This window comes from Astatotilapia calliptera, chromosome 6, assembly GCF_964374335.1.
Source record: "Astatotilapia calliptera chromosome 6, fAstCal68.1, whole genome shotgun sequence".
In the NCBI taxonomy this organism is placed as follows: Eukaryota; Metazoa; Chordata; class Actinopteri; order Cichliformes; family Cichlidae; genus Astatotilapia; species Astatotilapia calliptera.
Genome location: NC_137427.1, coordinates 14,434,967 through 14,457,666, shown reverse-complemented (window position 1 = coordinate 14,457,666; position 22,700 = coordinate 14,434,967). Strand labels below are relative to the sequence as shown.

Sequence of the window (22,700 nt, the reverse complement as noted above, 5' to 3'; positions counted from 1 at the left end):
AGCTCATTGATTCTGATTTCTTTATCTTTCAGTATTTGTTCCACAGTCACTAAATTAAGGGAATTATACTCCCAGGGTGTTTTGTCGGGGCCATTTGTTATGTCATGTTAATGTAAAGGTTTTTGTTTTTTGTTTTGTTTTGGGGTTGTTGTTTTTTTTTTGGGGGGGGGGGGGGGGTTCTCCAGTGTTCACCTTTACATGATCAGCAATGTCTGAGTAAGAAACAGAACCAGCTGCATCACCAAAACAAAGCTGTTTACCATTAATCAGGCTAAAACAGAGGCACACAAGCCAACACAATTTTTAAAAGCTGCGGGTGAAGGAGTAAAATGGGCTGTTCGTTTTTGACGTCGGATGTTGCGCTCATGTGGCAGCAGGGGGCAGTGCAGTCATAAGAAATGGTTTGGTTGAGGACGAAATGATCAGGTTTTTGTGGGTATCTGAATAAGCGGTGCTCTGAGCTTTGTTTTAATTCATTTTAGTTTATGCAGACATGTTTCCCCCCTGCATGCGTGAAACACTACGATTTCAACTTTGTGTTGTCAGCGTTTAGAAAACAAATTAAAAGAATGATGTGAAAACAACAGGACTCACAAAATCCAGACGAGGCTGTTGTGTAGGTCCGGATCGACGGATTCCATATCATCCAGCGTGATCGGTTTTCCTAGCAGCTGTTTGTAGAAGGGCAGAGTGAAGCCTCCGTCAATGTAGTGGCCGTGAAACACTGCCATGCCCATGATGCGACCCACAAAGTGGAAGTATGACAGGTGCTCCTGCAGATTAAAACACAGAATAGTAATAAAGTGAGATTTCTTCCATAGCTTATCACATTCACCTCGCCATTAAGCTGAAGCCAATGGTGAAAACCCAGGAGAGGAAATAATTCACTAGTTCAAGGCTTACAGAACTGAAGCTTGATCATTTAAAGGTGAAGTTGTTCTACCTACCAACCGTATTTCATGCTTTTGCCTGCAGCAATTAGCCGTTTACATACATTATCACATGTCTTATCAAATATTATGACTATTAAACCAAAGAATTCCTACTGGGTTGACAGCAGAGTCCGGGTTAATCTGTAGAGTGTAGATATCATCTCTAGAGTACTGGAACAGGCCGTAGTAAGGGTTCAGCATCTCGTGGGACAGCAGGTACAACCACTCCCTAACACAAATACGGGTTCAGTGTGAAAATGTAATACCAAATAACACTAACAAGCATAAATCAACGTTTAATGATATTTCAAGAACAGGAAAATAAAACGCATGGGACATGTTACCTTGCTACCCCGCCATAATCCAGCCCCTCTTCTCCTCTAAACTTGATCATGAGTCTCTTCCAAAGATCTTTCGGCCGCATCTTCATCACCTGCCGGTACGACTCCTATGAATCAGCAAATTTAACATGCAGGTCAGTAAAAGACGACACCCTTCAGTATCAACTTTGGTTGGGTAGGTGTATTACCTGCTGCACAAACACACCAAAGACTGTAAAGGAAACCAACTCACACCTTCAGAGAGTCGTGATGTGTGAAATAAATCAGAACAACCAGTACAGTTTGTCACTGTGCCAAGCGCGCTCAAACTCCACGGTCAAAGTTGAATATGTTTGGCCACCATCAGTGAATTTAACCTATTAATGAAAACTACCCGACCTGGTAATATAAAGGGAAGGAAGAAAGTTGATCATTTGTGTTTGAATTCAGTAAATTACAACAACACAGGTTGTTGTCTGCATGTGTCCTTTTTGTTTACAGGTTTCTATTCAAACAGACACGTCGGGTGTGTGTTTTAACAGGCAGGTAGCTTGCTGTAAACGTCGCCTTCCTCTTAGGGCTTCATAGTTTTGGTGATGAGGAAATGAGCGAAACTATTACAGAATATTTTGCTGGACTCCCACTCCAAGTTTTCGAAACTTCAAAGCTCTGCAGTCCTGAGTCAAAGTTTCAATAATCAGACCAGACATGAGAATATTCATTCATGTGCAGCCTAAAATACTACAGAATTACTACCATCATTAAATACTACTATTAAGATATTGCTTTAAAACAAACAAAAACCTAAATCCTCATCATCATACAGATCCTGTACAATTAAAAAAAGGTTTTGCTTATCAAGATCAGTCCTCTAACACGAGTCCAGACGCTCAAAGGCCACCCTGCAGTAAACAATCTCCTGCCACAGCAACGGCACTGCTGCAGCTGTGAAAACATGACAGATCTAGGCTGCACTGAGTCAGCTGCAAGATTAAATTCATCACAAACACTTTAGTTGTGTAAACTGAAGTTTTGGAGTCTTAAAAAGGTGCAGCTGATGTCTGGTAAACCACACAGCCAGCACATGGGAAACAAATGAAACTAGCCCTCCGACTACAGAATGTTAGTGAGCAAAAGGATTTGTGTACAAAGTCACCAAAACATTACTGAGGGACATCAGAGAAACTCAGTTAAAGATCATTATTTAGCTAAACATTGAGTATGACAGAAAAAAGACCCCTCCACCACTGAAAGGTGCTAAAATGAAGCCAAAAAACCTGAAACAAAATAGCAGACCACAGTAAACAGAGTTTTACGAGTAACATTAAGTAAACTTGATTACTTTGGCCTGCCTCATTGTAGTTTGGGTCTGTACAGCATCAGTGAGGAGACGCCTGTGTCTCCATGAGAAGATAAGAAGCCGTCCATGGAAGGGAGCAGAGTTTATTAACTTCAGAGGATTATTTATTTTTCTTCTATATCAAGATCTACTCTAATCTACTCTACCAGTATCTGTCATGTCAGGCTTGTAATCAGAGTTGCTGTGAGGTAGCAGTACATGAGCCTACATGCAGAGCAGTAAGCAACTTTCTGTTGACTTTTCTGTTTTCGGTTAAGTGAGATTGACCTTCGTTTTAAAGAATCAAACAGGTGCAATGAAATATCAGCTTGTGGCGCAAAGCAAGTGTAACGAGGTGTCACCGTCACTGCAACGCTGCACGAAAACCTCCAGTAGGTCTGCACTTCAGGTTTTCACACTTTCTCAGACGTTCTTCCTAAGCCGTCACATCAAAGGGAAATGAAGTCATATTCTTCATCGCGCAGCTTGGAGTAATGAAGTTACGTCTAGCTACAAACACTTGCCACTGCTGCCTGAGCTCCTTTCCACACCCCCTCCCCATTACTGTTCAGCTGCTGAAATCATCCAGAAAGAATGCCTCTGCCTTGGTAGAACAAATGTTTGGGAGAGCACGAAAGAGGCAGAGGAGGAGAAAAAAAAGGAACATAGAAATAGGTTTTTTTGTGGTGTTGTAAAGGCCATTCTGTTCTGCTTTTCCCTGGAAATCATAAAGTAGCTCTCAGTACTGGTTCTGTGCTGTAATGGGCTATTTCTGATGCACATCGTAAATGGGGTGAAAAAAATTCCAGTAAAAATGCAAAGATTTGGGGTTTGCGAGCATTATGTTATTGTTTTAATGCGTGGGCAGCAGTCATATGATGCTTTCAATGCCACGTGATTAATTAACCATGAATTTGTATGTGTGTAAATTCTTAGTTATTAGGTTTAATTTGAATACACATGTTTGTGGCTGCGTTCAGACGTCCTTCAGATGTTTTCTGTTATTGTTTGCAGCACACAAAAGTTTTAGGTTGGAATGCCAGGTTTATAAATATGACAACTATTCTTAGATAAAACATTTGTAGTCATGCGGTTCATCAATACAGTTCATGGAAATAAAGGTTCAGACGGTTCACTACCTCTGAACACAAAGAAGCGTGGTGTTTGTGTTCATTTTGCATTCTAAGAAGCATGAAGGTTATGAAAAGCTTCAGACCACCTGACCGTGTGTTTTTCCTTGCGTGAAAAGGATTCTGCTTTATTCCTTACCTCAAAGATCTCCTCACGGCTGACCTCAATGCGGCAATGGCCGGCCTGGGGTTGGTGCTGAGAAAGCTCCTGTCGCAGAATCTTCAGCTTCTGCACCAGGTCTCTCTTGTACTTGGGAACCGTCAGGCACTCTGCCTCTTCTGGTAACTGGGCTGGGGACAGGGCTTGCTGAGGGCCACCAGGAGCAACCTGTTCCTTTAACTGAGTCGGATGGCTGAAGGAGGTGAGATGATCAGTAGAGAATAGAAGAAAGGGAGAAGAGCATGGGAATAGATGGAGGGAGGGCATGAAAGAAAAGCAGGGGGGAAAGAAAAGAACAGCGGTTTGTCAGTATGACCCATCAGTTATCTTAAAATGTTTGTCCTTAGATGTTCTTTCCTGAAAGCAAATTACTATTGTGTGATTGTTTATACAAAGACAGAGGAGATATGTCCGGTAGGGAATTCCCTAACTCCGCCATCCACTAACCACAGGACCAGGGAGTTTTGTAAGAAATTCCCTCTGAAGCCCTCACCTGCTTCACTGGTCTTAAAGCAAAAAGTGCTAAACAGAGCTCTAAGCTCTGAGCAAATCTAATCCAGACCTGTGGACAAGCTGAACCTTTGCCCAGACATTTGGTAAATATCACCACCAGGAAAGAGAGTGAGGGAGAAACCCTGAGTAAGCAGAGAGACACAAACAGACACAGAAAGGGGGGGGGGGGGGGGGGGGGTACGAAAATTTAGACAGGACAGTGGTGTAAGAGTAGCTGGCGCCTCCGGCGAGCTCAACTGGACCGATAAGTTGATCTGTTCTTTTCCTCTTCATGTCAAACTTGACCTACTGTTTTGAAAAACACTCTCCATCCCACAAATCTTTACTTCCTGTTTTAAAGCTAGAGTGGTCCGTGGTTCCCAGTAGGTATCACTGCCCACCAACAAGCACAAGCAGAGCTTTCATCTAGCCCGCGGAGCTGCCCTCCCTTTCCATGCAGTTCCAGCTAAATTCGTTTTGCTAGATGTCCGTAGACCTGGAGCTACAGATATGGATCATATGTGAATATCTTCACATTTAGAGGGGGAAACAAACACTTTTAGAAAAAAGGACTAAGAACTAAAGTATGATACTTTTACATCCTCTCTGTAGAGAAGAAAAACAGAGCGGTTACAGGACTATTCATCATCAATTTCTAGGACAACATTTCAAAGAAGAAAAAGGAGGGTGAAGGGAACAAGGAGCGGGTGATCTTAGAGGCGGTGGAGGAAGAGATTTCAGCTGTTGCTGTAGCAGCAGGTGAATCAGGATGTGAAAAGTACCACTGCTTCATCTCCAAACTCAGGCTCAGAGCAGGAGGCTTTAGCTCTCTAGTCTATCTGAGCGGTTCTCAATTGTGTGTATCAAAACAACCTGACTTTAATTCTAAAACACAGCAACTGATGTGCTTAAATAACTGGTTACATCCACACAGACAGAGTGTCAACAGAGTTTGCTAACTATGAGACCATCAACATAGCATTTTGTTTAAAAACAAAACAAAACAAAACATTGAGGCCCTTATTTTTCTCCTCGTTTAACTTCTTCCGCCAACTTATTTGAATTTTTTAAAGCCAACCGCTAAAGTCACCTCTAGTTTTGCTCTGAATTTAGATGGAAGCCTAAAAAATAAAAATAAAAAAAAAACTCAAACAAACCATAGTTCCATGATCCTGATAGCATCTCTGGTCGAAACTGACTGGCCACTTTGTCGTTTTCTTACTTGAACACTAAATAGATTTTTCACTATTGTCCATTTCTCTCAACGTGTGTTTTTCTTGTCCTAACACAAAATAGAAAACCACCCTTTTCCAAAATGCAGTTAACTATAATTCCAATTAATGCATTCAGTTCATGTTTGTGCGGAAGCCTTGCATTTTTTTAGACAACAAGGTCTATTGTGAGGAAGGTGGAATTTGACACTGAGGCACTTAAATGCTGACCTTCATCTTATTTTGCCCCCTTCGTTTTCAGAGCTTCTATGTTCTAAGAAATATTTAGATACAGCCTATGGAACGTGAGCCATGGTGAGGATTCATGTTCTAACTTCCTCCAGCCCTCACTGTGGTTTTGGTGGTGAGATGCCTGGGTGGGCCTCGTAAAAACAAACTCCATCTCTCCCTTGAGCAGGGCAGCAGCCCTCATTTTCCTGCGATGAGACATGCAGGCAGCAGACGACTGCTTTAAAAGAAGCTACTGTCCTCTGCTGGGAGTGTCAAAGCTGCTGTTGACTAAACAAAGACAGCAAACCAACCGGCATGAATTGAAACAAAAGAATGAGAAAGAGAGGCCTTCCAATGCAGCATCACATATCCACCCACTTATTCCAACACTTAGTGTACACTTGGGTTGTTGGGATCAGTGGGTTGAAAAAGGCCCGTCTATCTATGAGGGCTTTCCAAGCTAAACGGGTACAGTGTTTCACCAGCCTATCCCTGTATAATCAACTCAGCTGCTATTTATTTTATTGGCAGGCGCTGGGGCTCCTAGCATGTCAAAGAAAGGGTAAGACTGCAGTACAGCAGTCTTGAAAACCACTTTTAGGAAGGAGGAGGGGAAGAAAAGATGCCTTAAAACAAAACTGAATGAGTTGCTTTTGGCTGGAGGACTTAAGAACCATATAATAAAGCGTAATTTCAGCGCACTTTTTCTTCTGAGGGCACAGTGCAATTAAAAATATGTTTCGGCATAGTTCACTGTCTCAAGTTCCCAAATGGGACAAACTCTGCATATTTGATGGTAAATATAGAAAATACAAGCACAGCAAAACTGAAAATCTTTCCCTGAGCCAAAAAAGAGAAATGGTTCTTACTGATGTGACAACTGTGAAATATGATGAGTGGGGAGAAATCTAAACTTTCAAATTCAATCTAAAAGACACAGGATTGTGATATTGTTATTCCATGCTAGAGGGAACAGGAAAAAGAGGCTGTAAAGGTCAAGAAATTAAGACGCAAACATTTGCACAAACTGGATGACCCCACACCTGAACCGGCGGAGTCATGATAGCCTCTCTCTGTACTTGCAGGCTGTGTGTGCAGAGCTGCACGTCTCTGTGTGAGAAAGTTTACTTGCTGCTTTTTACACTACAGCTTGCACAGGTGGGATATAATGAGTGGTGACTAAGTGTAGTAGTGTTAAAGCCACATGAACACACCCACTCTGACCCCCACCCAGCCCACAGAATCAAAGGGCCCTTTAATAGTGGGGCTATCAGGCTGGTGCCATGCTCCTTACACTTAAAATGCATAAGAGAACAGAAAGAGCGGGGAGAAATGTCACTGTCGTGCGTCTTGCCAGTGAACCGTGACCTTTGACATTCTTTCTAATTTTAAAATTAGAGAACTTCTGCCTTCTCTAAAAGCAGATGCATTACAGGAAATAAGCACTAGACAAACTGTGGATAGCCTGATGATGAAAATATTCTGTGTATGAAGACATTTTCTAAAAATAAAGGATTAACATCATTTTCCATTTCTGATCATTATGTGATTTCTGATTTAATTAGAATTTTTAGCATCCCATGGATACTAATGCCTAGCTAAAACTGGTAGAAGTTACACTGTATATATTTGTTAAGATGGATTTTTTTTTCCTTTTTTTAAAATTTAATTTTAGGCTTTAATCCATGTAGTTTTTTTCTGTTTGCTCTAATACTAAAGGTTCCCTTTCAGGTGGCAATCACTGCACTGGTGAATCATGTCAGGTTTAGAAAATACAGTAGAAAAAGTCAAAATCCCCACAGCCAAGTAATTTCCATTTAGCTCTACAGGTTATTATACTAAATATAATCATAACTTCACAAAACATCAATGCAAATGTTGATATAAATGTCATCAAGATTTACTGCTTGGTTGGGAAAATACCTGCTGATGCCCAGCAAGGCCCAATCCAGCGCCACCTAAAAATACCTTCAAGCAAACACTGATGTAATTTTTCAGACATACTCTATGAGTGGGTGCAAAGCAGGAAGCTAAGTATGCGAGAGACGGTGTGGCAGACCACAGTAATGCAGCCGTGTCTGACTGTCTGACTATTCGAGCCCTGCATCAGCTGAGGTCAAAGGCAACAGGGCTGTGAGTCTTATTTAAATGAAGTGTATAGGATTACAGTTTGCATCCCAAATCTGCTCCATGCATCTAATACTGCAGACTAAACATGCTGTTACTACAGAGAGGATGAATCTGAATCATGAAACAACAGAAAGAGTGCAGAAATGTGAGGTACTCTAGCTAGCAAGCTTCCAGCCAGCGTTTTTTTGTCACTGGAGTTAAAAATCAAGACAAATATTGTCTGCCACATCACATAATTTTTTCAGCTGCTGTTTACGACATTGCGGCCTGAAGCACCAAAGGCTGAGCTGAGGTCAGGATAATAAAAATGGAGCACATGTCTGCATTAGCTGCAGTGCAGTGAGTCAAAAAGAACATGAAATTTTTTTAAAGAGCTTCAGGATCGGTAGAAAGATTTTTTTGGAAAGATCATCAATGTTTGATGGCGTGAAGTGGGCAGTAAATCTGTCAGAGAGAAGGAGTTGACAGAGTTTATATTTGTTCCATATCTGATCTGCCTTCCTCTGTGTCTTTTTTAAAAAAAAGTCATAATTTCTTTTCCCCCACTCTATAGTCAGAATCTCTTCATTGTTTTTGAGTGGCCAAGAATTTCATTCTGTGTCTGTGTGACAGAAAATGACAGGAACATTAATTGTGGTAGTGGAAGGAAACACAAACAACAACTGCTTTTCTTTTCCAATATGCACACAAAATTTCCTGTTGTGCTCTCTCCTCCTGCGGTATGCATACTTTTGTTAAAACCCACGGACTCTCACTGAAATCAATTCTTGCTGCTCTGAAATGGAGTTTCATGCCGTACTTAAGTGCGTGCTTCTATGTTATAGACCTAGGAAGTAGGAGGAAAAGTTGAAGAAAAAAAAAAAAAGGTATCTGATCTCAACTTGGCTGATCTCTCTTTCGAGGTCATCTTGTGCATGACTGGATGACTTTTTTAGATGTCTCAGTGGAAGTCACTTTCTGTATCCTTACACTTGCACTTCTGTGATGTGAGCTGGATCTCCTCCAGAGTGTCAAAAAGATTCTTCAACTTTAATTTTATTTAGTGGAAGTGGAAAAGCTTACTGGGAGCCAAGTGTTACGAGTGGGACAGGTGGTGGGGCAAATATTTTGTTGGTGTGTTCTCAGTGTGCTCGATGTTTGTGAGTGTAATGTATTCAGTATATTTTGAATAGAAATATAGAAAACTATTCGGCGCGTATATAAAACAGGTCCGCGGCTCTGAACCGTAGTAAAGGGACCTCTGGCTAATACGTCGGGTTCTGTGTCGGGCTCGTAGCCGAAAACTAGCTTTACTTTGTTGTCTGGGTCAACTTTGCTAGCGAGAGACAGAGAGAGGCGTTGAAAGGCTGCTCCAACGGGACTTATTGTTTCTGAGGAAAACACGAACACAGTGTACAGTCGAGTCTTAATGGCTTACTTACTGCTGGGCTCGTCAGACACTCTTTTTGGCTGCAGTGGTTATTATTATATTTACATGCTTCCAGCTCCCGTTTCTGCTCGATGACAGCTCGTACTTTTCGACTCTGTCCTTTCTTCCTCCCCTCGTGCTCACAGACACATAACGGGTATGGCAGTCCATTCTCCCTGCAGCACAGACTACACAGCCCATGAGGCTACATTCTTTAGGGTGATGCCTGTAACACTCTGCCTATTGCCTTCATATTAAATAATTTTTGAATAATCATTTTTAAAAATATTTCTTCACGTCATTATGCGGGCCACAAATAGAGGTGACATGGGCCACGAGATTGAGACACAGGCATTAGAGGCTCTTAATGTGTGCTTTGTTTGAGTGGAATTATCAAAAATAGAGAGGAGGGCATAACCTAACATATGAGTCAGTTTTAGATTTAATCATAAATCGTACAGTTCAAGTCATCATACTGGGACTTCCAGGGAGAGATCGAAACAAGCAGCTGTACTGGAAGCTGTCTGGGTATGCACAGAAAGATGGCCTTGAGGAAGAGATCAGCCAACTTTAAATTAGGTATTTTCATAATACCTTAAATGCAGTTTGGGGGCTAAATATTCTTAAAAGTAGATAATATCCAGCAATACTGTTTGGAAATAACAGTGAAGCTTGGCCCTTTCTCTGCCAAGAGTGTGTGAAAGACAAGAGGCGCTTGGTGACTTCTGACTTGCTGCCGACCAGAATTCGCTAACATAAAAAAAGCAAATCAAAGTAGATGTCACTGCATACGGATCATGAGTGATGACTGAAACAGGTTGCTTTTCAGTTTACAGATTTTCCAAAGAAAATGCTACATATTATATCTTTAAATCCTGACAGCGATAAAAGAAACAGGTCCTGGTATGAAGTCAGCAGAAAAATCCAACACCTTTTCAGGACAGAAACGTTCAAGGTGGAAGCACAAAGGGGATTAAAAGAAAAATACACAACAAGGAGGAGGAGATGTAGAACAAAAACAGTGGTGGTGGTTTGACTGGTTGTTCTACTAGTGTTTACATACCGGCTTAGTAGACAGAAACTTAACGAGGCTGATACTCCCAAATGTTTCGACGAATCTGCTTCACTCGTGCAATATGTGTAAACAGCCTGGTGTGGCATTCGTGCATGTGCCTATGCAGCCTCTGTATTACTGCCTGCTGTTGTTTGTGTACATGCCGTCACAGTTCAGCCTCTCACCCAGTAAGAAGTTCAACATTTATCACCACTAAGAAAATGTTGTGTTTCAGTGCCAAAAGTAGAAAAGTGACTAATACTGAACATATTCCAATTTTGAAGAAAAATAAATAAAATTAAATAAAACACTGATTTTGAAGTGCGTTTACTTTTTCCTGCCACGGTGACTTTTCTACTTGAGTACATCAGGGTAGTAATTAAAAGCAATGTTGCCAGTTTTTGGTTATGGTCAGACATAAAGGAGCAGCTTTAAGGAAGCAGATACTATCTGAGCTGAAATTGTTTTTACAACTGTGCAGTTTTACATATGCGAGGTATACCACCGGACCATCACACGCCAAAGTTTTAAAGCCCAATTAAAAATGTAATCCAGCCAATATTCGACTAGGCTCTCTAAACTCCCCCCCCCTCTGTAATTGTACCTAATAAAAATACAAATAAAGACAACAAGTGCTTACTTTTACATACAATAACGTATTCGGATATTACATATTTCGGCAGAGCAGAACATTGCCCTTGCTGTGACACAAAATTGCAAACGGACTGTCTTTCAGTTTTATTTTCATTAATATCGTGTGCATCACTGCAAAAGCTGCAGTACAAATGACAGCTTATTAATTTTTCAAAGCTCTAAAGTGTTGTCTGGACTCAAATCGCACCTAATAAGGAGTCAGACAAGCGGTTAACGATGCTGACTGTGGATAACATAACTGAGCTTCAAATCACAACCAGAGGCTGTTCTGACACATATGGATACTATTTGACCAAATGACCAGATGTTGATTTCCCAAACATGTCTATCGTGCCAGCCGCTATTATTGCAAGAGGTTTTGACTAAGATTTTCTACCAAAAAAGCAAAGACGGAAAAATCCCTACATCTCTCTGTATGCTCCTCTTGTTCTAATAATCCCCACTGCGCACGCTGAAAGTCGTAAGTAAAGTAAAGAGACCTCCCTGACAGCCAAAATGCTTCCTAAAATTTAGTCTGTCGTGTCTACAAAAATACCACAGACAATTTTGGTGTAATTTTCACTAAATTATGCGTCCGGCCTGCGTCTTCTGTTGAAGAATAAAAGAAGATTTGTGCTAAGCTAGCAGCTGCTTCGCTAACATGTGTTTAGTATTTTCATGAGTGAGGTTTGGCTTCATTGGGTCAGTGTACTAAGCGCTGATCTTCCATGGAGGCAGGCTGCTGACAGACTAGACGAGCATAATGAAAGATGAACTGACAGTTCTCCGATACGGACAGCAGGCCAGAGAGTGTGTGTTTAATACTTGCATGGCATCCAGTTGAAAGGTAACCTTGAGAAAAAAGATTCGCACATGTTTACAATAACACAAGCAGACATGCTCCCCCTTTGGATGGCATTTTCTCTCATGGTATTATAACAGTGCAAGTCTGTGTGTATATAGTATGAAAGCCTATGTGCCCTGTGGACAGTTTATCTGTACGTTGCAGATTATGAATGCTCATGTTCTTCTCTATGCATGTCTGTGTTTTTGTGTGCATTTGTGGGTTACCTGAGGTTAGTGTTTTGGCTGTCCATGGCCACACGGGAACCATTTGGACTTGGGCTGCTGGAGAAAGCAGGAAAGAGGAAAAGACAGAGAAAGACAAAAGGGGGGAAACGAAGAAAAGGACATAAAAGAGAAGGTGAATGGCAGAGAAGAGTATTGGAGCATTGAAAACATCAGGGGATGGGATTAAAAAAGGAACGGAAAAAGAGGACAGACGTGAAAAAGGACAGAATAAAGGACATAAAGAAAGAGAATGTAGGTAAGATCAAACAAGAAAAATGGTGTAAAACAATCCAAAACATGGACAAAATAAAGAAAGCAAGATTTTTAAGGTTATAAACAAATAATAGGATAGAGTGTTAACATAAAAGAAAAGAAAAACACGACAGAGGAAGTGATAAGGAGGAACAAAACAGCAAAAAGAGTGAGTGAACCATATACATATTCATTGCTGGTGGATTAAAGAATGTAAGCAAAACACATCCTCTCTTCTGTTGGTTACTCCATACACATGATGACAGGAGTACTGTTGATTTCCACTAACACAATGAGCGGGAAGCTCATTTTAAAAATATTAAGCCATTAATGTCCCTCTGCTTCAAATACAAAGATGTCAGAAAGCTAAAACAAACCTTAGCAGTGCAATAGGCACAGTGAGGTCAGCACTCAATGACGATGAAACGTTGGACTTCTTTTAGAAGAAGAAGAATATAAATGATGTCTTAAGCAATGAAAATATCTACTTTATTTTACAGTCATATCCTTGATCAGACTTGTTACTTTAATGGTTACCTGGTTTCCAAATAGCTGAGGGTGCTTTACAGAAACTACCATCAGTGAATTATGTGTTTCAGTCACCGCTACGCTCATTACCTTATGATTATAGAGGGACAGCTAATAAAAGGCTACAACAACTATATACCTGCATACTTCCAACATATCTAACTTCATTCTTTGGCATCTGACAGTTGTATGGAAATGTTTGATTCTTATATTACAGAGTGAACAGTACACAATAAAAGCAAGCATTTGTCTGTGCATACCACCACAAACCTAAACAACAACCATGGGACTGCTCTCAAAACACTCTTGAACAATTGTTAAACTCACTTGAGCACTAGATGCAGGTTAGCAGACAGCCGTGGGTCTGTGAACTGTGTTGTTCGATTGTTGTGGTCAACAAAGTAGACACGGCCGGTGGCAGTGTTTCTGATCTCCCAGCCGGGTGGCAGTGGGCCAAGCTCCTCACAGTTTACATTGCTTAAGTCCCTGAACCAAAAAAAAAGATTAAACTGTTACAAATTCACTCATGTTGCATTGATCAACCCTCTTTAATATAAGTAGCTGGATAGCACTGACACCATTAACTCGAGACAAGATGAAAACGTTTTGCTACTATGATCATAAAAATAAAAAAACCAATAACTTAAGTGCTGTTCCTTAACTACAAAGTCGTGTCATTAGGTAGCATGCATATGCAGCTACAAGTGGTGAGAATGAAACTTTTACAGGATGCAATCTAAAAACAGGCAGTGCTGGTGCAGAGGTGTACGAGGAGACGACCTTGAAGGGCAGATGGGTCGTGCCACATACCTACTACAATTAATACACTACCAACTACAGTAAAACCAAATAACTGTTCATACAGAATTTTATATGAGGGACAATTTGTTGACATAGTTGATGATAGTTGTGTTGTGTGATAATAAAATAAAGTGATAACCTGTAACAACACTGTTGTTACCACTGAAATTATCATTTTGCCCAAGTCCTTGTTCTTATTTCTTGATTCTCCTTCTGTCTTGCAGAGTGACATTTCTGTTAGCAGAAACTAAAGTTGCGATCTGGGACAACGCTGTAGCCTGAGGAGCTTCTGTGCCTTTCCTTGTGTGTGAATCCATCGTCCTTGTGTGAAGTGAGGACACATCACTCAGGCACAAAGCACATGCCTGGCTGCACTCATCGCAGATACTGGGTCATTTTAGCAGCTCTGTCCAAAATGACCAAACCCAGAGGTTTATGCTCTCAGTCGGATGCTATGTGAGCAGAAGCTACATCGAGGTGTAGCCAAAAACATAACGCAACAGAGCTGCTTGTAATCTTTGGGGAATTAAGCAGAGAACTGTTGAGAGTTGGTGAAAAAGCATGATTGAATGCAGAACCATTGGCTTATAGTTTGGTCAGTTCAACAAATGCAAAAATGCTCTTCCAACTCCGCATCAGACCCAGGGGTTGTCCGTTTGGCTGACACCGAGTCTGAAATTTGACTAATAAGAGTGTTTTTGAACACGAAAAACAGCAACAAAGGAAGAAATAACGTCTAATTCAACCAAGTCAACTCCAGTTTGCTCTTGTCAGTTTTGCAGTTTTGTGTCAGGTTTGATACTAGGAATCGAACAAAAAAAGACAACACACTCATTTCAACACACATTGAAATCAGTGTGTTGTTAATTCCAGTACAATCATATATATTAACAACTGCATATGCCTTATCAAATAGGAATTGAAAAGGGTTTTTACAAGTAAAGGCACAATGAAGATGAAAAGAAATATATGAACACAAATGAGTTACCTGGGCACCCGGGGATCATGCCATGTGCTGACTCCAGTCTGTGTATGGAGGAAGTAAACTTGGCCCTGCTGAGTTGTTCTTTGTTCTGTAACAGAGAGGAGATTCATTTGTCAAAAAAGGCCAAAAAGAGCACAGAAAAAAAGCTTGGGACTGTTTGTGGGACCGATGTTCTGCAGTCTACATGGGTATAAGCAAGGATAGGGAGTTTGTGTATTCTGGAGTAGGAGAAGTCTGTTTATAATTTATGTGACAGCCAAACTGCTGGGACACTGTTGACCTAAGAGTTTCTTAAGGTGTGTGCCAATGTAATCAATTAGTTCCTCTTCAGTCTCCAATAGGTGTATCCCAAGGGGATGGGAAAAATAAAATGTGAGGGAAATGTATCAAAGACTTCCATGAATGTTTTTCCTTGTGGACAGTTCGCTGATGCATCCTAGTTGCCTTATTTCACTTAAAGGTTTGTGCGTGCTTTGAAAGTAATCCACCCCCGTTAACCTTCAGAAACAAAGGAAATGGAAAGTTAAATGCTTTCATGTCGCCAAACCCACTAATTCGTGTGTAAACAACCAGAAGAAATCAAAGGGGAGTGACACTCATTTGTAAGCTATCATTAGCTCATTGAATCTGTGGTTCCATCCAGCGCATAGATGAATGGAGAGCAACTGTGTGAATGTTGGCATAAAGTCAGTGCTGCAGTGGTGGGGTATTCATGTGTATATTCACCAGCTAATCCATTACTAACTCCCACTCCAACTTCCTACTGGCAAAACACATTCCCTCTCTCCCTCTTATTCTCTCTCACCACACCCAGCCAGTAGTTCAGAGGGTTCAGCTAAGGAAGAAAGCTCTTGAGTTGTTGGGCATCAGTGACTCACTTTGTCCAACCTCAGCCAGTCTCAGTGGACACAGCAGGACCTTTCAAAGGGGGCACAGATCCAGTAGTGTCATTCCCAAGCACTGGCATATAAGCACCACACTTAAAATAATAATTTATTTTACAGAGACTGTGGCTATTGTGGGGTCCACTGTGGCTGACTGTGAGAGAAGAGCACTTCTTTGCAAAGAAATCTTTCCCACGTTGGAGAGGGCAAAAAACAAACAAACAAAAAAATAAACCCCAAAAACCATTTCTCTGTTATTTTCCCCCAAGTACTTGCATGCTGTAAGCAAATCCAGCTTAAAGAATAGACCAAAAAAACAAAAAAACAAAAAAACAAAAAAAAACCCAACCTAAAGTCTCTTCTTGGAGTGAAACACTGAGCTATGAAAAGGATTCCCACCTTCTTTTCGTTGTGGGAATAATTGCGTGCAAAGCCAAAACATTCCAATAGTTAAAACGAGGAGAGGTGAGGAGAGGAGCCGAGAGGAGAGGAGAAGAGGAGCAGTAACACAAACTAAGGCTACGTTCACACTGCAGGTCTTAATGCTCAATTCCGATTTTTTGATCAAATCCAATTTTTTTATCTGCTTATTCACACTACAAATAAAATGCGACAGCAAACGCGCTCTAGTGTGAACGCTCAAAGCGGCCCGCATGCACAAAAGACATCACACACAACGCGCTCTGTTTAGACCCAGAGCAAACAATATTGTTTGACTGATGGCCCTTAATGTGAAGACTTTGGACTTTACGTTTCCCAATTTTTGCTTCAAGTTATTTTGTTATTTACATAATAATGTAAATAACCTAATAATGATCCTTATTGCTGTTTTAGAGAGGAGCGGTGCTTCAAAGGTTAGTTGCAGATTTCTGTCAGAATCTGCAGATTATACAGTACAAATAAAATGTTCACGTTGTCTTCCCAACAGTTTCACGGACATCTACACGGGATGGCCAGGAAGCGTTCGCGCTGATAATTGGCGTCTGTCTTGTGTCAGTGACGTAAAAGACGGATTTAATGCGACTTGACGGTTCAAACAGCAGTCGCTTTCTAAAACATCGGATATGTATCGGATTCAGTACCACATACGAAAGTGACCCACATCGGATTTGAAAATATCGGATTTACACTGTCATACCATGATCGGATATGGGTCGCATAGGGTCCCCAAAAAACAAAAAAACAAAACAAATCTCATTTGATGCGCTTTCGCCTGCAGTGTGAACGTAGCCTAAGTGATGACTGCAGTTGTCACGATGTGCTTCTGCAGGGTGGGGGTGGGAAAGGAAAGAGGCGAGAAAGTGTGAATAAATCGAATGACGGGACGGGAATACAGGAAAAGACAACAAAGGGGAAGTTAGAAAGCTATTTAAATGAGATTCTCATGAAAAGAAAAAAAAAAAAGTGCCCCCAGGCAACAAAGAAAACACTCGCCCCAGGATCAGAGCGCCACGTCTTTCATCTGCATACCTTGGATATTTGGGGTTGGGGGGGTGGACTGATTTTGGATTGCACTTTTGGATGTTCCAAAATGCACTTTTTTAGTTCAACGAACATGGGATTTGGTAACCGCTCTAGTCTGAAACAACAGCTGTGAGAACGTAGTAGCTGACAGTATAATCACACCAGTACAATATAATGTGATGTCAATGAGGCAGCTTTCACTTAGTGGTAACAATAAGGAATTTAAATATAAAACAGTAATTAATACTAGATTTGTATGCATTTCCCGCTTTGCCATGTCTATATTTGTATACAACAAAGAGGCAGAAGAAAAAATCTGATGAGTTGGATGAGGTTTTGGCTTATACTTGTCAAGTTCATGCTGACCGTAGAAAGAAACTCCATCTTTCTTTAATGTCTCTAAAAGTTGTGAGGCATCACAGATACAGCATTGGTCTTCATTCATTATGACACAATAAGCATTCCTGACCAAAGCAACTCCCTACAGCGTCTGGTTTAGGCCATAATTTGGCTGTAGTCTGAACCACCGATGTGTTAATACTAAGGCTACGTCCACACGTACACGGGTATTTTTGAAAACGGAGATTTTCCGTTTTCGTTTTAAAAAATAATCCCGTCCACACGTAAAGGCAGAAATGAAGGAAAACGGTGCTATGAACATGCCAAAGCAGCAGGTGGCGCTATATTCCTAACCGTGTAGAAATGTTGGCCAATCAGAAGTCTAGAAGCCTCGCTGGGAAAAAGTAAACAAAGCTGGGGCATAGAAGCAGAACTGAGTCGTATGTGTGGAGGGACAGTAACTGTGTGTGTATATGTAAGCATTTAAACACTGCAGAGAGTAGAATTAACAGTAACAGTATTGTAGAAATTCATTTCACCGAAACAATAACGTGGCGCACACTGTGACGTCAAAAAAGGCGCACATCTTTGACGCTGCGTTTTCTCAGTTTTTCTCGTAAATGCAAAAACTGAGTTTTAGAAAATATCCACCCTGGCCGGAGTTTTTAAAATTCTCAGTTTTCAGTGACCAAAAACGCCGTTAACGTGTGGACGAAAGGTGCAAACGCATAGAAAAATCTGCGTTTTCAAAAATACCCGGGTACGTGTGGACATAGCCTAAGTGTGTGCATTTGTGTGTCACTCCACTGTCTCTCACCATAACCCTCAGGCAAATCTGGCGGCGTATGTAGGTGTGTTCGACTCATGTAGTTACGATGCCGCTGCGATCGAACCCTTCGCTCCTGGATCCGCTGTTCGCCCGGAGGGCCACTCGCCTCTGCCCCATTAACGGGCGTCATCACTGGGGTGTTTTCATCCACCACGCAGCTCAATGGACGCCCTGATGGGCTGGAGTACTCTGATGCTGGTCTGGAAAAGAAAAGAAAGGGCACATGGTCAAAGTGGGGTGATAAGGGGTTTGTATTTCACTTTTGCCTCCATTTTCAAATCACATTCTATGAATCGGTACATACTCTGACAGTATATTTCTTGGCATATCTGAAATAGCTAATCCTATGTTTGAAAGAGCATTTCTATTCCATCTTGCTATAAACTGGGTGAATAACTGAAAAGAACAACGTGTGCTTTTATTCCTACAAGTCGTATGTGTGACTCCAAGAAACAATTTTTTGGTGAAGTGATAAATGGTTGGCTTTTAGTTTTGGTGAATTTAAGCAAATGTTTACCATGCTTACCAGCAAAGCTGTGTTTTCTGTTAAGTCTCAGAAGCAGCAACTTGATGGATAGCATCTTTGTTGCAAAACACTTTGTTTCATATGCTCTCTTGAAGATAAATGTGTTTTATGATAATGCTTAAGCTTTGAATAATATCAGTGATTATGGGTTGCATAAAAAAAAGAACAAAAAGTCATGAGACTACAGTCTGTGTCAGCATGTTAAGAGCGGGACTTGCAAACAGATATCTGATAAGGAGACACAAACACAGACAGGCTGGCTTACTGGCAGTCATTGTGTGTGCAGCCTGTCTGACCACTGTCTGGCTGTCCAGAGTTACTGACGCCTTGGCTATCTAAAGTCTTGGACCCACAACCCCTCCAAATGCTCTTCCTCCTCCCATTTCCTCTTTCACTGTGCTTATTTTTTCCCCCCCATCTCTGCATCGACTTTCCTTTGTCCCGTCTTCATGTTCTACCCCTGGACAAGTGTCCCCTCATGACAACCTAATTCATCAACTCTCACTTTGTCATTGCATCCTCCTACACAGTCCTACCTACTCGTCTTCCTCCTTAAATTCATCATTTCCTCCTCCTCCCCCAAATCCACACTGCTTGACCTTTTCCTCACCATTATTTCCTGCCGTTCCAACTGTGTTCCACTCTGCTGTGTAGGGGTGACTAAAGATGTGAAGCAAAAGTGGGTGAGGTGGTCCAGGGTGTTATTTGCTTACACTCCTAATGGCTCCACTGATACGGGCCAAGTAGGAAGGCGACAGTTGTTCCTGTAGCAACGGGGGCCAAATGAAGCCAGGCTGCCTGAATGGCTGGATAGTTTATTTAGCCATTTGTGTCCGTGTGTGTTGGGGTGGAGGACTAAGGAAACTGAGAGCATTATCAACAGACTGTTTTTGTTGTGTTGAAGTGGATTTTCTTCTCAAAGGGGAAGTGAGGAAGGAGTACAACCACTTTCTCAGATCCTCGTGCAAGCTCTCTATAAAATTTGCTTTGGATTAAATTTGCATTCTTGCTGTATGTAAGGTAAAATTAAAGTGCAGGTACATTGGTATTCTTTTTAATATCCTACATAGATTAAGGTATGCTAAAACTAAAGACGTGTACATATGTACCTGGTTGGCCTCTCCCATTGTGTGGTGCGTGTGATGTGGTTCAGGTACTGTATCCTTCCAGAGGCCGTCCTCCTCTCTTCCCAGCTGTTTCATTGTACACAATGACACAAAGTTAATATTCACCATTTAAAAAAACTAAACAACACGAAACAAACAAACAAAAAACCCCACACAACATTACTTCATTTGTTAAAAGGATAATATTCAAAAGTTACTACTTAATTCAATCAAATGGACAAACTCCAAATACAAAAATAAGGGTTTTTTTTTAAATTAAAAACAGAACTAATAGCCAACAGGATAGATAAAATGTCTGAGGATACTGACCCGTCAGGTAAGTCATTGTCAAATAGACGACTGCAGTCTACCACTGGTCCTCCAGAACCGATGCGATCTCTGGACTGAAGACTTACTACAGTTTAAGACGAGAAAGATAATACAGCAGCGATTTTACTCACTATAAGGCTCAAAGTAAATTGAGCATTTTGTATTCTGTTATGCGTTTGTGTCACTTAAGCCATTTTCACACATGCACTTTTCTCATATGCAACCAGCAAAGCTGCATAATATAAGACAACAAATGTCAGATGGCGTTGGATTGGACATTAAAGAGTCTTTAACCTGCCAGCTTGTGAGTATAAAGTCAGTGTAATGTAAAAGAGATGTTATTCGCCTCCTGAAGGCAAGCTGTAGAAATGTATTTTCACTTCAGGGTAACATCTCTATTTACATTTCAATACTTCTGTTTCTGAGACCAACGCATGGAGCTGATGATCTGAGTTATTTGCATAATGGTAAATGCAGGTGTTAGAGACAATGCCAGGTGGTAACTGTACTTCGTGCACAGGCAAATGGGAAACAATACCCACACACTTAAACAAGCAGTTTATGCAGTGATAACAGTATTTCTTACCTACTATCTGTCCTCTCACAGTATCATTGTCATTTGGGCCCAGTTTATTCAGGTCAAGTCTCTGATCTGCAAACAAAATAGAAAAACGGATTCAGCATCTGCTGCATGTTTAACCTTTAAAAGTGTACCTCGAGGAGTCATACCAATAATGACACTAAGGAAAAAAAAGAAGTTGTGTAGGTAGCACAGGCTATAAATACAAGATTGTTATAACTACTCTGATGTAAAAATAAATAAATAAATAAATAAATAAATAAATAAATAAATCATCATCATCATCATCAGGGTTTAAACCCATAAGCTGAGCATTTGTTACGGCAAAACCAGATGACGCAAGCGAGGACTTTGAATTGTGGCAAAAAGTTGAGCCAGGATTAGCATTTTTTTGTCTGCGTTTTAAATAGTGCAAGAAACCACTGCTTCACTTAAAAGCCCATATTTCTGTGCATGTACAGAGAATACTTCAAATGTCCCTATAATGTTTTTCTAAGTCTGTAAATTGGATCGCCGCTGGTTTCAAATGAGTGGTGATAACCCAATTTTTAACATGCAAGTTTAATAGCAGTTAATAAAAAGAGGAATCTGACTCAGGAGACAGCAAATGTAGCTATGTCTGGACACAAACTGTAATTAGCCTTGTTGTTTCTGAGTAAGTAAGAATTCACTGTCTGCTCAGGAAGGGGCAGTGGTGCTAGACACATAATCCAAGTCATTGAACAAGATCCAGACACAGATACACTCATCTACACACACACACACACACACACACACACACACACACTCACTAGATCCTACAAGGAGATTTGGACATATTCCAATTGACCAGTGCAGGAGTAATATCAATTAATTTTCATTAACAACACAACGGATGTGTGTACAGGTGTGTGTGTTGGCTAAACACAAGACGTAGGTTGAGTGTAAAATAAACAGAAATATGCAGAAGAGAGTGTGAAAGAAAGCAAGATAAAGGGACACTCCAGCTCACCATAAGCCAACTCTTAAGTTGTCATGTCTTTGGTTTGTGTGCATGACTTATTTTGCACATTAAATCGTTTAAATGGGAAGAAGCATATAGCTCATTTCTATAATGCCTGCGGGTTTGTGTGAGAACAAGTGCATCTGTTCCAGATATGTGTCTAGACTAAACAAGGATGGTTTGAGCCTTACATGGCCAGAATAGTAAGCAGATTTTTTTTCTTAAATAAGAGAGGAGGAAAAACAGAGAGACAGAACATTTAAAGACCTTTAACCACAAGCCCTCACCACACCATTCAATTCCTCAGAGCTTTAAAAGCTGTGTGCTGCAATAGACTAAACTGCATAAATATGTGTCAATGTGCACATGCAGAGCCACATGTTTAATTTAGTCGCTTCATTTAGATAATGCACAGCTGTCTGGACATGTTTGCCATGTCTGCATGCATGTGTAAAAACTAGAATCAACAGTATCACTATCAGCACATCAGGAAAAATAACAAGACGTTGCATCAACAGTATCAATACCAAGAACAAAAAGCAAAGTTCAAAGTGAGTGTACCAATAGTAGTAAGGCAAGTCATTTTGAAAAACTGGTGGTCTGTGTGTCTGTGTGTGAGTGTGTTAGTGAGTTTGTGGGTACAGAAATGAGGCAGATGACTTAGAGGTTTGTGTCTGTAATGCTAAAGCAGGAAATGAGTTCAGTGTAAAGCCAAACAACCTTCTAGTAAACTAGGCAACCATGCTGGATACCCTTTTGCAAGACTGTGCAAGAGCAGTGTGTGTGTGTGTGTGTGTGTGTGTGTGTGTGTGTGTGTGTGTGTGTGTAGGGGAAGTTTTGTAAGGGTTTTGTGTTTATACTGGATGGCAGAGTGTGCTATGTGTATGAATATGACTTGCAGGAACTCAGACAATTCCAGTAATGCCTTTTTGTGTGTTTGGGTTGTTTTTATGTTTTTGCCTGTGTATGTGCACATCTTGGTT

The 22,700-nt window shown here is 40.9% G+C and overlaps 1 protein-coding gene across 2 annotated transcripts in view; it reads right to left on the bottom strand.

The window, feature by feature from the left end:
* LOC113023951 (E3 ubiquitin-protein ligase SMURF2-like) overlaps nucleotides 1-22,700 on the bottom strand; it is a 62,251-nt gene that overhangs the window by 3,680 nt on the left and 35,871 nt on the right. The window contains exons 5-15 of one of the 2 annotated variants that reach the window (XM_080302415.1): nucleotides 20,742-20,807; nucleotides 20,156-20,240; nucleotides 19,829-19,912; nucleotides 18,182-18,393; nucleotides 14,681-14,765; nucleotides 13,219-13,377; nucleotides 12,112-12,168; nucleotides 3,861-4,074; nucleotides 1,277-1,380; nucleotides 1,047-1,161; nucleotides 595-773 (exon numbers count right to left, since the gene is read on the bottom strand). In XM_080302415.1, coding sequence (XP_080158541.1) covers nucleotides 595-773; nucleotides 1,047-1,161; nucleotides 1,277-1,380; nucleotides 3,861-4,074; nucleotides 12,112-12,168; nucleotides 13,219-13,377; nucleotides 14,681-14,765; nucleotides 18,182-18,393; nucleotides 19,829-19,912; nucleotides 20,156-20,240; nucleotides 20,742-20,807 — 1,360 coding nt within the window. The remainder of the gene's footprint in view (nucleotides 1-594; nucleotides 774-1,046; nucleotides 1,162-1,276; nucleotides 1,381-3,860; nucleotides 4,075-12,111; nucleotides 12,169-13,218; nucleotides 13,378-14,680; nucleotides 14,766-18,181; nucleotides 18,394-19,828; nucleotides 19,913-20,155; nucleotides 20,241-20,741; nucleotides 20,808-22,700) is intronic. The other variant, XM_080302416.1, reaches the window with a different exon arrangement.